Raw genomic sequence first — 14,959 nt, forward strand, 5'->3', positions numbered from 1 at the left:
ATAGATGTTATATATTTTATGTTAGGTTCACACTGAAGGATTTAGAGTTTTTAATCAATACTGTGAATAGAATATTTTTCTACATTTTCTTTAGTTGGGGAAGAATTTTGAATTTTGACATTATTTCTTAATACCCTATGATTTATCTTATTAATCTTATGGATTTTAATTTATTTTCCAAGGATTTTAAATTAAACAATCAACATATAATAACTTTTTTCCTCTTTCCAAAAATTTTATCTCTCAATTTCCTTTCTTTTTTTTTCTTGACCTGGCTAAGACTTCCAGCACAGCACTCAATATTTGGAGTGGCACTGTTCATTCTTCTTTCATTCCTGACTTTAATTGGAATACTTATAAATGTTTTGACATCCAATACAATGTTTCAAATTTTTAATAGAAACTCTTTATTTAGTTAAGGATGCTACTTCTCTTATTAGCCTTGTAAGAATTTTAAAAAATATTTTGAATAATAAATTTTGTCAATTTTTTTCTTTCTTTTTAAATCTCTTAATAAGTTATATAGCTATTGGGGGATCTAAAACATTCTTAGTTATAGTATACTAAACTTTTAATATACTAATAGATTCAATTAGCTACCATTATGTTTTTAAAAGTTTTGTATATGTATTCACAAACATAATAGCTTTTGGGTTTTTTTTTCTTATACTATTCCCAATTTGGAGAGTAAATTTTGTACTTACAGAATTAGTCGGGATCCTCTATTTTTTTATATGTCATGGTACCATTTAAATAACTTAGAGAAAGGAAATGTAGTGAATTTTTACCCTATAATTGAATGCTCTTATAAATCATGGGGTTCTATGGGAAAAGTTGTCTCAGTGTCAAAGATAATTCCTAGAAAAATACTAATATCCACTGTAGCCTAGGAAGAGAAATAGTTTCATCATACCATCGGTTTGGGAGCAAAGCATAGAAAGAGATGGTCCCTTGCTGTGGCAAGAAAGGGAAAGAGAAATTGAGCATTGGAGCTCTTGGAAGGAAATACTCTATGGTAGGTGCTTATCTTTAGATAATTATTTTAAGTTAGATATTCATATCTCAGAGACGGCTTATATTGAAAAATCAAAAGTAGGTTTGAAGATCATGAATAACTATATATCAGGTAAGTATATTTGCCTTAAAAATATGCTACCTTACCTTATTAATTTCAGAACCTTCAATTTTATGAATAATTCCTTTTGACCTAAAAACCTTAACAATTTCTCTAGCCAAATTGAGCATGACATTAATCTCCTCCTTTGTTTTCATAGTAACAACGATTTCTGGGTGATCATACTCTAAGTAGCCTGAAAAATAATATTTTCGGATAAAATAAGAATATTATTTAAATATTTCATGTAGACAGTAAGCTAGTATTTCCACTCTAAATCCATGAAATACAACTCCCAACACAGAGAAATATATCTCTCCCTGATGAGTCCTCCAGTCGTTGCAGAGTTAGGCTTGCCGTTTTCTTGCCAGTTTATACCTAAACCCATGAGGAAGGACAGACAGTCCTAGTCCTAGGATTAACAATTACACTGATACACCTGCATGGGACACTGAGAAGCTCTTCTGGGCTCTAGGTCTAGAGTTTATGTCCTACTTTTCTATTCTGTTTGAATTAGGATTAGCACTTAGATATGGCTTCTGATTAAGTCCTCTCATTCCTCTTGGGTCATTGTCCACCCAACATTCTTGTGCATCTAGATGACTCATCCATCTGTGCTCTTCTGCCTGACTTATCTGGATTCCTGAATGCCCACGAGAGTTGCATTCACTTAGATTCTACATTTTGGCTTTTCCTTCGTGATGGCTTCATGTCTGGCTTGATAACTATCTGCCATGCAAATCTCTCAAGTCTTGTTTGATCTCAGACTTGCTGTGCCCTTTTGCTGCCCACCACCTAGTACCAAACCCCCTTCTTCTCCTCCCACATGAACACTATACTAGAGGAGTGTGTCTGTCCCACTCCCAGGATTTATCCTGTGCTAGGAGCATGACGTGGCATGATTCAGAGAATAAACTGTTGTCATGTTTAGGCATAGAAGCTCCCAGTGGTCTATCAGAGATCTGTGAGATCTTCTAATTTCAACTTATAAATCCTAAATCCTCAGATGGTAGCTCTGTGGCAAGTGAAGGGAAAAAAAATAACTTTTTTCCTTGTTTTGCTCAGCAAGGTATGTGTACTTTTGGTTTGGAAGAAAATAGAATTTATAAGGTGATAATAGCATGTATAAACATGTAATGCTAATGTGTTTCCTTTAAAGAGAAATTAGAAGGTCTTCATTGAGGTATAAGGCAGGAAGAACAAGTGTAGAGAGGTAATATTACACTAAACCCATCCAAACCAAAGATATGATCATATCGATTAAAGTTATATACTTTATTACTAGTAATAAATAGGTTTCCTCAAAGATCAGTTTAGTTATCAAAATAATTGCCTTTCTGGAGTAATGATAATAAGAAATGGTTGTGTTTAATCTTTAGGGCGAGGGGTACATACCCAGCTCTTTCATAGCGTGTCCTGTATTCTTCATAATCCTCCTTAATAACATCTACAAAATAAAAGAAGAGTTATCCCCACTGGAGAACAAGCTGTTATAAAATATCTTTACATTTGCTACTGATGGATTTTTTTTTTTTACCTAACTAATAACTTCAAAGAAAAAATATGATGGGGAGCTTTTCAGGGATTAGAATTGAATTTTGCGCAATAAATTTTATTTTGCTCCAGCAAATTTGTGGAGAGAATAAAAAGTGGCTTCAATCTTAAATGAGGTAGAAGGTTTGGCCAAACTGTGTGAGAGCAGAAATGAGGACTAAAACTGGACATCTTAGAGATTCAGGTCCTTTTGTTTTCCCTACTGTGTATCCTCAAATTCCAGTGCCAAATATTCTTTTCCAGGTTAGAACAGGTAACAAAATTCAGGAAAACAGTTTTAAAGTTACAGGTGGTGAAGAAAGGAAACATACTGCTTTTTGTGTTCTACTACCTATCACATGTTCAATTTTCTCAACTACAGAGCTTTGGGCATATTAAATGGCATTCACGTGTTCTACATTGCCTTGAAAGGTAAATATTTCACATAGTTGACAAACTTGTGAGAACAACCACCTCGGTCAAAAAAGTGAAAATCTAGAACTTAGGCCCTAGAATTCTCTTCACTGTTTACTAGCCATGTGACTTTGAGAATAACCATTCAAGCTCTCTTGGCTCTTTTTTGTTCCTTATCTGTGTAATGAAGAAATTAGACAAGGTTTCCTTCTGGATGAGTTATTCTTACTTTTTCCATTTGCCAGATCCCCATCCTTTGCTTCTTTTACTATTTATTGTGGGAAAATCAGGCAGGGGGTGAGGAAGGGAGCCTTTGGGAATTATGAGGAAGCTCCCTTTGCTTAACACTGCCATTATGTCTCATCCTCCAATATTTCCTATTTAGTGCACCTGTAGCTGACAGATCCTGGAACTTGCATCGGGAGGGAGCTGATGACCACTGCACATATATTTCATGATAGCCTCCACAAGAACCAAAAGGTGGGTTGCAAAAACCTCATGATTTGTTACTGTGGCACAGACATTTAAGCAAGGAAGATTTTGAGTAATACAAATGTAGACTAGTTTAAGTTTTTACAGAAATTACTTAGCGAATCGAGTCAAAATCCCCATCTACATATATAGATAGAGGACATAATGGGTGAGGGCAACTGAGGGACTGGAGGAATAAACCCTTTCCTTACTATTGAAAGTTTTCTCACCTGTTTAACTTGCTTAGAACTTGAAATCTGATCAATTATAGTCATTATGTCTGCTTCACCTTGGACATATCCTTTTAGTATAGCATACTTAAAGGACAGCTGGTGACTCATCTTTTGGTCTATTATTTGCAGCAACTTTGGGGTTATGAGCTGGAAAAAAACAGAACTACTATTTAATATAAATTGTATACATTTAGATAATTATATATTGATTAGTTGAACTAAAGTAGATAATAATAAGAAATAACATGCTTTCAACAATAATTATAGTAACCTGTCAAGGCTTTTAGTTATTTTATTCATGGTAGTTTTATAACTTCATGACCAGAGTGATTTCCTTATAATTAATAATGTTGGACACATATGTGAAGTTATGAATTTACTCTTTACTTATGTCCCTTATAGAGAATTGGATGCTAATTTTAACTGGTTTAAATTCTTGGAAAACAATGCAATTAATCTTCTGGGATTAAGTCATAAATGTCTATAAAGTACTGTCACTTTTACCTGTGAAATCTCCTACTAACCTCTTCTTAGAAGGTTTATTCGGGGGTTGGAACCCACCACAATTATATTTCTTGTTTGATCCCAAGGATAAGTGCAAAAGAGAGTATGTACAGAATGCTAACAAGATTAAAAAAAAATGATATCCTTTATTAGGTGATACTTAAACTGAATCTTGAAGAATGACCATAAGCTAGCACTTTGAGGATTAATGGCAGCTGGTTGGAGGGCAGAGTATGGAGATTATGGAGCATAGACAGGAAAACACAGCAAATACATAATTTGGATATTCATAAAATAATGTTATAAAATTTAATTTGTGAAAGGGTTATAAAATTTAAAATACAAACATCACCTCAATAGAAAGTGGAAGTCATAAAATTACTAAACTGATTTTAGTTCATATTTCATGAAGCAGTCAGTAGAAATTTGAAATTGAATGATTTAATAGTTCTTTACCTTCAAAATACGTAGTATGCGAAGAAATCGAACAATTTTTATAAATATTACTGTTAGAATAAAATCAAGAGTAAAAGTAATGGAATTTGTCTCAATAAGAATTATATCTATGATGCCAACTGATGTAATTGCTAACTCAAATAAGTTCCAGGTATGTAAAAAATATTCCTTCCTCATTGCAGCCATCTGTTGATTAAAAAAATAGGTTATCTTGTTTTTGCTTTTACTGCAACATTTTCCACAATAACTGAAACATTACTAGTTAGATTTTTTCTGACCTACCTTAAGACTACTTGTCTGAAATACTAGTAAGTAATCATATTAATTTAAAATTAAAATGCTTGAAATATTGAAGCATAGTAAGAGAGTGGGAAGTATTAAAGATGATTGTGGATGCTAGTCTGGGAAATTGGGTTTCCAGTGGAATTTTGAGGGAAAAGTAGGCTTAGAGAAGATAAATTTTTTAGAATGTGCTGTTTGAGATGTTTGTATAGGATTTTGTTGGAGAGATCCAGTCCTCAGTTGTCTATATGATCTGAGGTTCTTGATAAGATATGAGCTGGGAACATGAATTTGGAAGTTATTAGACCATAAATGGTAGTTGATATCAGGGAAGTGGGAGAGATAGCACGGCCTATGAACTTCTTTCTTCTTTACGTCCATGTCTCCTGTTTCATTTTACATATCCTCCACACCAGTCTAACATCTCTCCAATATCCGTGCTGACCAATCCATCATCCCAAGCTCCAGTCACTGGGAGTGATGTTCGTTGCGGGTGTCATGGTGTTGCTTCTAAGTTTTCCCTTGTTTTTGTCCATCATGTTATGTACTCACATACTCATTCTCCACTTTTTGATTCATATAACACAATACTATTATCAGTTTGTGGGAGTACATTTCCTCATTTTACAACTACCTTTATATTAGATTTAAAAATCAGATCATGAAATGTTTTTCAAGTATAAAGGAGTCTCTATAACTCTACCTATCGATCTGTTTATCTATCTAGTATTAAAAAAATAAAATGAGCACTGCCCTGCTAAGTTTATGAACACTGCCAATATCTTTGAAACTCCCTTTGACACATACCATTTTAAAATTTATTTTTACAAATACAAAATCAATTCTTAAAGTATGGATGTTTTCTACTGAGTTGTCTTAAAAATTTACCTTTAAAAATTAAAGTTTGTGAAGTGAGAAAGAATTTCATACACTCCTTTAGAAAATTGTGTTTAGGTAGTGTTGAAAAATGAAGTCAGGGACTCTCTCTGTGAGACATATAACATGTTCACACATACACAGATACACACACACACACACACACACACAATTTCAGATTACCTTAAGTAGGGACTCCATTATATAGAATGCAAGAAAAGAGTAGTTGCAATATCTTAATTCATGCTCATAGATATCACTTAACTCAGGTATCCAAGAAATTATAATGGGAAACATATTCATTAGTATCACAAGATATCCAATGTACTCAAATTCATCAGTAAATACAATTTTATGGCATACACGAAGAATGCAATGTCTACAAAAAAAAGTTTTATCTGATAAAATAATTACACTGAATTATTTTCATTATATGTTCAGTTCTGTTCCAGTCATCTATAATACACAGCCCAGCTTAGTTCTGGGTAGGAGCAATCCCTACCAAACACTTTCTGGCATCCTGCTTCAGATATTGTCCTTTTAATTTCCTCCTCTGCTAAATGTCTGGAGGCTTGTTTCCCCTCTTCTTTCCCCCCATCTTCCTCAACTCTCAACCATTTTTAGTTTTAATAGAAATACTTTTGGTCACGAGATGGGGATAATTCAAACTGGAAATATTAAAAAAAATAATAAAACAAAGGGAATCTCTTCAACCTGCCAGACATGATTACTATTAACAGTTTGAATATTGGTCCAATCTTTTTGTTTATGTAATCATTATCTGTAAACACAAAAGAAATTATATCATACGTATTGCTCTGTAAACTTTTTTTCTTTTTCTTAACAATGTATCATGAGCATCTTTCCTTGTTGAGGCATAAAATCTGTAAAAAAAAAAATCCCAGGATGTGTGGTAATGGACCAGTATGCATCCACAGTTTATCAAAATATTTAAATCAAAATGGATGGAAGTCCTAAATGTGAGACAGGAAGCCATTAAAATCCTAGAGGAGAATATAGGCAGCAACCTCTGTGACCTCGGCTACAACTTCTTAATAGACACATCTCTGGAGGCAAGGGAAACAAAAACAAAAATGAACTATTGGGACTTCATCATGATAAAAATTCTGCACAGCAAGGGAACAATCAAACTAAAAGGCAGCCTATGGAATGGGAGAAGATAATTGCAAATGACTTATCTGATAAAGGGTTAGTATCCAAAATCTATAAAGAAGTTATCAAACTCAACACCCCAAAAACAAATAATCCAGTTAAGAAATGGGCAGAAGGTGGCTCAGTTGGTTAAGCGTCTGCCTTCGGCTCAGGTCATGATCCCTAGGTCCTGGTATTGAGCCCCGCATCAGGCTCCCTGCTCAGTGGGGAGCCTTCTTCTCCCTCTCCCTCTGCCTGCCTCTCTGCCTACTTGTGCTCTCTATCTCTCCGTCAAATAAATAAATAAAATCTTAAAAGAAATGGGCAGAAGACATGAAAAGACATTTTTCCAAAAAAGACATACAGATGGCTAACAGACACATGAAAAGATGCTCAACATCACTCATCATCAGGGAAATACAAATCAAAACCATGATGAGATACCACCTCACACCAGTCAGAATAACTAAAATTAACAACTCAGGGAACAACAGATGTTGGCAAGGATGGAGGTTGTGGAGAAAGGGGAACCCGCTTACACTGTTGGTGGGAATGCAAACTGGTGCAGCCACTCTGGAAAACAGGATGGAGGTTCCTTATAAAGTTAAAAATAGAACTACCCTATGATCTGGCAATTGCACTACTAGGTACTTGCCCAAAAGATACAAAAGTACAGATTTGAAGGGGCACATGCACCACGATGTGGTATCATGCAGTATTTGTCTTTCTCTGGTTTATTTCACTTAGCATAATGCCTTCAGCATCCATCCACATTGTTGCAAATGGCAGGAATTCCTTCTTTCTCATGGGAATAATACTCTCTTGTGTATATATACACCATATTTCTTTATTCGGTCATCTGTTGATGGACAATTAGTTTATTTTCATGTCTTAGGTACTGTGAATATGTTGCATTGAACATGGGAGAGCAAATATCTCTTTGATACCCTGTTTTCATTTCCTTTGGATGTATACCTGGATGTGGGATTGCTAGATCATGCAGTTCTTTTTTTTTTTTTGAAGAATCTCCAAACTGCTCTCCGTAGGGGCTGTACCAATTTTCATACTTACCAACAGTGCATAAGGGTTTCCTTTTTTCTACATCTTTGTGAACACATATTATCTCTTGTCTTTTTGTTGATAGGGATTCTAGTAGGTGTGAGGTGATATTTCATTGTGTTTTGATTTGCATTTCCCTGATATTAGTGACATTAAGCACCTTTTCATGTATTCTTTGAACATTTGTATGTCTTCTTTGAGAAAATGTCTCTTTGGTTTCTCTGACCATTATTTAATTGTGATGGTTTTTGTTTGTTTGTTTGTTTGTTTTTACTATTGAGTTGTATGAGTTCTTTATACACATATTGGATATTAACACCTTCCCAGATATATGATTTGCAACTATTTTCTCCCACTCCATAGCTTGCCTTTTCATTTTGTTGATTTTTTTTTTCCTGTGTAGAAGCTTTTCAGTTTTGATGTAGTCCTACTTGTTTATTTTTGCTTTTGTTGCCTTTGCAAAGGTGTCAAATCCAAAAGTCATTGCCAAGAATGCTATCATGGAGTTTTCTTTTGGGAGTTTTATGGTTTCAGGTCTTAGTTTACTCCATTTCAAATTGATTTTTGTGTATGGTGTAAGATAGTGGTCTAGTTTCATTATTTTTCATGTGGCTGTCCAGTTTTCCCAACATCATTTACTGAAGAGACTATCCTTTCTACATTGTATTTCATTGACTCCTTTGTCATAAATTAATTGACTACATACCCATGGGCTTATTCCTGGGCTCTCTATTCTGTCGCGTTGATCTATGTGTCTGTTTTTATGCCAATACCATACTATTTGTTTACTACAGCTTTTTAATATAGTTTGAAATCAAGAAGTGTGATACCTCCAGTTTTATTCTTTATTCTCAATATTGTTTTGGCTATTCAGGATCTTTTGTGATTCCATACAAATATTAGGATTTTTAAAAATTTTTGTAAAAAATGTTATTGGAATTTTGGTAAGAATTGCATTGGATCTATAGATTGCTTTGTGTAGTACGGCCATCTTAACAACATTAATTCTTCCAATTCACGAGCACAGGATATCTTCCCATTTATTTGTATCTTCTTCAATTTCTTTCATCAGTGTCTTATAGTAATCAGTGTACAGGTCTTTTGCCTCCTTGGTTAAATTTATTCCTAGGTATTTTATTCATTTTGATGCAATTATAAATGGGATTTTCTTAATTTCCTTCTTTTGTTATTAGTGTATAAAAATGCTGCTGATGTTTGTATATTGATTTTGTATCCTGTAACTTTACTGAATTTGTTTATTAGTTCTACCTTTTTCTGGTGGAGTTCTTAGGGTTTTCTGTATATATCATGACATCTGCAAAAGATGTCAGTTTTACTCATTTCTTTCTGATTTGGATGACTTTTTTTTCTTGCCAAATTACTCTGGCTAGAACTTCCAATACTATGTTTAATAAAAATGATGAGAGTGGGCCTCCTTATCTTGTTCCTGATCTTAGAAGAAAAGCTTTCAGCCTTCACCTTTTCACTGTTGAATATGATGTTAGCTGTGTGATTGTCACATATGGCCTTTGTTGAGGTACACCCCTTCTTTATCCAGTTTGTTGAGAGTCATCGTTTCTCGGCCTTTTGGCTAAGATCAAGTGCAGTTTGTTGAGTCATAATTTATATTTACCCCTTTTTATCTTGTGTATCCATTATTGTAGTTATATTAATTTTTTTAATACTTTTGACTTTTTGCTAGATACTTTGACCTTTATGCTAGATTTTAATGTGATTTACCACCATTGTTACAATATTAGAGTAGCCTGAATTTTATTTTATTTATTTTTTTAGATTTTATTTATTTATTCATGAGAGACAGAGAGAGAGGCAGAGGCAGAGGGAGAAGCAGGCTCCCTGCTAAGCAGGGAGCCTGATGTGGGACTCGATCCCAGAACCCTGGGATCATGGCCTGAGCTGAAATGCTTCACAGACTAAGCCACCCAGGCTCCCTAGAGTAGCCTAAATTTTATTATATATTTATCTTTACCAGTGAGATTTATGCTTTCATATGTTTTTCTGTTACTAATAGGGGGTGTGTCCTCTGGATGGCGATCACCAAAATCAGGGTGCCAAACTCTTGCACAAGTTCATTTCAGGTAGACGCTGTCCTTGCAAGCTCATTAAGAACTGTTTCATTGTCTGCTCTAGTCTTCTGGATTTTGTGGACATAAGCCCAATTAGCTCTCAGAGCAGGTGTTTTGGGGGCCCATCTCTCAAGTGGAAGTCTTAAAAGTTGGAGCACTAGATGTTGGGTCCAAACCCTTTACTTCTCATGGAGAAGCTGGGGGCCATGAGTTCCCTTCTGATCACATGCCTCAATGCCGGGGGGTGAGTTTTATGCTGAAAGTGTGTCTCAGTCTTCCCTATCTGTTTCAGTGTAGGTATTCTCTCATTAGTCTGATGTGTAGGAATCACTCAGCTAGTTTTTGGATTTCTTTGAGAGGGAAGTGATCTATATGTGCTGTAGATTTGGTGTGTTGATGAAAGAGTTAAGTTCAGGAGCCTCCGACATCATTATCTTGGACTAGAATACAGACTGCTTTTCTTTATTTCTTTCAGGAATAAAGTCATATCTGGCACAGCATTGCACTTGATGTTACCTTTTGCTTAAATTTGTAATTGACTATACTTTGACTTGTTTATGCCAGATAGATGAATTGAAAGGGATATAATGGGGATTGCTTACAATTCCTTTAAATCTTTAATGTTGGCGTTAATTTCTTTACTCCTGGAATACTATATTGCTTCTTATGACTATTTTGGCCAGGGTTCCACTTGGTCACTTGGACCTTCCTGCCATAATAATTCTTATTCTATAGGTCAGCAAAAAAATGTAAATGTTCAGTTACACACAGACTATATTCATCCCAAGTATACACTTGGGAGATTTAGAGAAATAATCACACAGTGGACTTGCTGGATTATTATGAAGCAGACTGGGTCAGAGTCCCCATATATCATCTAGCCTAAAAGCTTCCTCTCTAACTTGAGAACTATGATAGCATTTCAAGCCTTTGGTCTTTTGTTTGTTTGTTTATATTCCCCCAAAGTCTTTTAAAAAGTCTGAGTATTCTCTTTTTTCCCAGTGAAAAGTAACTCTTTTAGTAAAGTGACTAAAGGCCCATCTGAGAAAAGATTGAGGGAATATTTGTCCTATGTACTTGTGGTGTTAGTGTAGACCTTTATGAAGGCTTTAAAATTAGGAATGCATCAAGTCCTATATACATTTGTGGTTTTCTTGTAATTACCATATCATTCTATGAATCACAGAGAATTGAATGACTTCCTTTTATTCAATTATGAAGGCTTTAAAAACCCTATAATATGAAAATATCTTTCTTGTATTTATTGAGTATGGTAGATTAAGGATGCCACATAATCTTTGATACTTTTATTGAGAACAGGGGTCTATATTTCCTCCTCTTGAATCTAAGAAAAGAAACTAGGCACCCAAATTGGAAAGGAGCAAGTAAAATTATCTCTATTCATAGATGACATGATCTTATACACAGAAAATCCCAGCAAATTCACAAAAAACAAGAGAGCTAATCAATGAATTCAGCAAAGCTTCAGAGTCAATATACAGAAATCATACACTAGGAATAAACAATCCTAAAATGAAATTAAGAAAGCTGTTTCATTTATAACAACATCAAAAAAGAAAAAACGATATAGGATTAACTTTAATCAAAGACTTGTATGCTGAAAACTACAAGACATTTCTGAAAGAAATTAAAGAAGATCTAAATAAACCAAAAGTCACCTCATGTTCATGAATTGGAAAGCTTAATATTGTTAGGATGACGATAGTGAAGATTCAGTGCAATCCCCGTGAAAGTCTCAGTGACATTATTTTTTTGCAAAACTAAGCAAATCCTAAAATTTATATGGAATTACATTTATATATAACATTCCACATTGTTACACCAATCTTGAAAAAGAAAGTAAAGTTGATAAACTTATATTTCTTGATTTCAAAATTGTCTAGCAGCTGTGGAAAACAATTTGGTGGTTCCTCGATAAGTTAAACATAAAATTATCATATGATCCTGCAATTTCACTCTTAGGTGCATACCCAAAAGGTGAAAAGCAGGTATTCAAATACTTGTACATGAATGTACATAGCAGCACTGTTCTCAATAGCTATAAGGTGAAAACAACCCAAATTCCATCGACTGATGAATGGGTAAACAAAATATGATATAGCTGTACAATGAACTATTATTCAGCCATAAGAAGGAATAAATCTTGATACATGTTACAAAGTGGATGAAACTTATGTTACTGATACATTCTACCATGTGGATGAAAACCTTATGCTGAGTGAAAGAAGCCAGAAACAGAAAGCTATATATTGTACGATTCTAGTGATATGAAACATTCAGAACAGGTAAATTCATAGAGACAAAGCCGACTAGTGCCATGCAGGAGCTAGGGGGCAGGGGGAGTAATAGGGAGTGACTGCTTAATGGGGGCTGGATTTACATTGGGGGCAATAAAAATGTTGTGGATTTTGATCAAGATGATGGTTGCCCAACATAATGAATGTGTTAAATAACATGGAATGATACACTTAAAAATGGTTAATCTTGTTATATGAAATTTACTTCCATAATAAAAAAAGTTATTATACTATCTCTTTTTTTCTTCAAGTAACTTTTTGTATGTATATAAGTAATTTAATTGTAAACTACTCCAAAATATTTTCCAATGTATTCAGGATATGAATTTAGTTTTTAAATTTTTCATGGGGCTTCAACTTTCAACCCTGAGATCAAGAGTTACATGCTCTACCAACTGAGCCAGCCAGGAGCTCCCAGATATAAAAAAATGGTATTTAAAATCAGTATAATAGCATTTCTAGTAAGGTTAAATCGCTTACCTTGATGGGATCCCTTTTTCCTTTTTAGTGTTATACACCCAATTGAGCAATACTTTTCTAATAAAGGAAAGAAGTTTTTTGCTTTCAGAATAATTCTTTATTGTCTCAGGACTCATATATCTGGGGAAAAAAAGAAGTAATCATTAAACATGCTTTAAAATTTGGGGAATAGATTTAATGCAGTATTGTCAGAAAGCAGGAAGATGATTTTGTCCGTTGATAACTGGAAATAGGACACTTTCATGAGCATAGGTCCAAGTCACAAAGCTGTAGATACAAGTAGATATATAATTATTAATTTAGATTCTGCGGCTCACTCATTAAAGAGAGAGTATAAAAAGTCAGAGATACATGGTTTAAAATAGAGAGGTCAGGTTCAGGAAAGAAAAGGATAACATGATTCAAATACATCCAGGTTTTCATGTTGGATCCCCCATTATCTGGTGAGGCAATGAACAAATTACCTCATTAAAACGTTTGCTCTACAAAACAGACATGAAAATACCCATGCCAGTTGGGAATAATTAAATAAGAAAGTATATATGAAGCATTCAGCCCATCTTATACATCCTCTTATCTCTTTGATCTTACCTTCTGGGCAGTTAGTTGGGGAATTAATGGACAAAATACAAGTGGTAAGTAAAGAGTTAATGGTTACTTGGAGAAGTTAGTGGTCCTAAAACCCCAAAAGACAATTTGGTGCACATATCCCATTGTCTCTAGGTTTCTGCTGGCTTTTCTATTGAGGTAGCTCTTATCTATGTGCTACAATTTGGTCTTAGCCAAATCCCTTGGTTTTTGTTATCTTAATTGGAAGGGGGATAGGGCTTTGTGCTTGGGTCTGAGACCCTACTTTAAAATATGGCTTAATGGAAGGGTGTTGGTGGACCTTGTCCTTCCTATTGACTATACTGTTCTTACTCTGAAATTTAAGCAATTTCTCTGCTACCAGGATACAGATGTAATTGAAAAGAAGGAAGTCATTCAATTCTCTGTGATTCATAGAATGATACAGTAATTACATGGAAAACCACAAATGTATATAGGACTTGATTCACTCCTAATTTTAAAAATATTATTGAACCTATCATGCTTGCTAAAAGCTGGGGAGAAACCATAAACAACCATAGATCTCTGCCCTTAAGGATCCAGCAGACTAAGGGAGTAAAACATGCAAATAACAATTGCAGTAAACTGTAGGGGGTGTTGCTATGGAGATAATAACCAATAGGGCACTCTAGATCCAGCAAGTGGGGGGCATTTAAAGTAGTGTTGGGAAATCAGGAAACCTTCCTGAAATAATTAATGTCTCAGCTAAAATCTGGCCATTTCTTAAGTTCTCATGAATCCTAAAATTCTGTGGTATCAGTAATTCAGGCTCCTGAATTCCTATTTTTTATCATCACATTCCCTGCTTAGACCTGATTTAGGAAGACAGTTGTGATCTCTTTAATTGGATGGTGAGGCAGCTTAAACTTCCAGTGCGAGCTTCCCAAGGGGCAACTGATAGGAATGACCGGCAAGTTGCAAAGTCAACTCCAAGGCAAGTACTGACTATTAAGTGTAATTAACAGGAAGTTCTTTGGGGATTGGAACATGATTCCACTTATCCTACTATCCTGATATTCCCCATAGTGCCTGCCATATACATCTGCCCATATTAGTATGTAATATTTATCTCTTTAATGTATCACAAAAAATAATATATTCTAAAATGTGCCTTTGTTGTCCGCTAAGAATCCTTCCAACCCTTTAACTCCCTTCTCCCCACTGTTGACCTCCTTGCTCTGGGTCTTCATAGGCATATATTGCTTCTGCCTTCTTGGAGGATTTAAAGAGGAAAAATCAAGGCAATGGGTTGAATTGCGCTATACTGCTTTTTTTTTATATTAACTTCTCCTGAGCAATGCAGCAATAATGCTTTTCAGCATGTTATTTATTCATCCATTTAAAAACTTTCACTGTACACTGTGCATCTGT

At 34.7% G+C, this 14,959-nt stretch overlaps 1 protein-coding gene across 1 annotated transcript in view; it reads right to left on the reverse strand.

Moving 5' to 3' along the window:
• SLC9C1 (solute carrier family 9 member C1) overlaps positions 1-14,959 on the reverse strand; it is a 72,241-nt gene that overhangs the window by 14,946 nt on the left and 42,336 nt on the right. Inside the window, exons 14-19 of the mRNA XM_088022900.1 lie at positions 12,980-13,099; positions 6,067-6,262; positions 4,726-4,911; positions 3,763-3,912; positions 2,510-2,561; positions 1,162-1,310 (exon numbers count right to left, since the gene is read on the reverse strand). Of these exons, the coding sequence (XP_087879026.1) occupies positions 1,162-1,310; positions 2,510-2,561; positions 3,763-3,912; positions 4,726-4,911; positions 6,067-6,262; positions 12,980-13,099 (853 nt within the window). The remainder of the gene's footprint in view (positions 1-1,161; positions 1,311-2,509; positions 2,562-3,762; positions 3,913-4,725; positions 4,912-6,066; positions 6,263-12,979; positions 13,100-14,959) is intronic.

This window comes from Eumetopias jubatus, unplaced genomic scaffold (genome assembly GCF_037043125.1).
Source record: "Eumetopias jubatus isolate StellerSeaLion01/CBP00866 unplaced genomic scaffold, mEumJub1_p1.0 scaffold_1, whole genome shotgun sequence".
Taxonomy (NCBI): domain Eukaryota; kingdom Metazoa; phylum Chordata; class Mammalia; order Carnivora; family Otariidae; genus Eumetopias; species Eumetopias jubatus.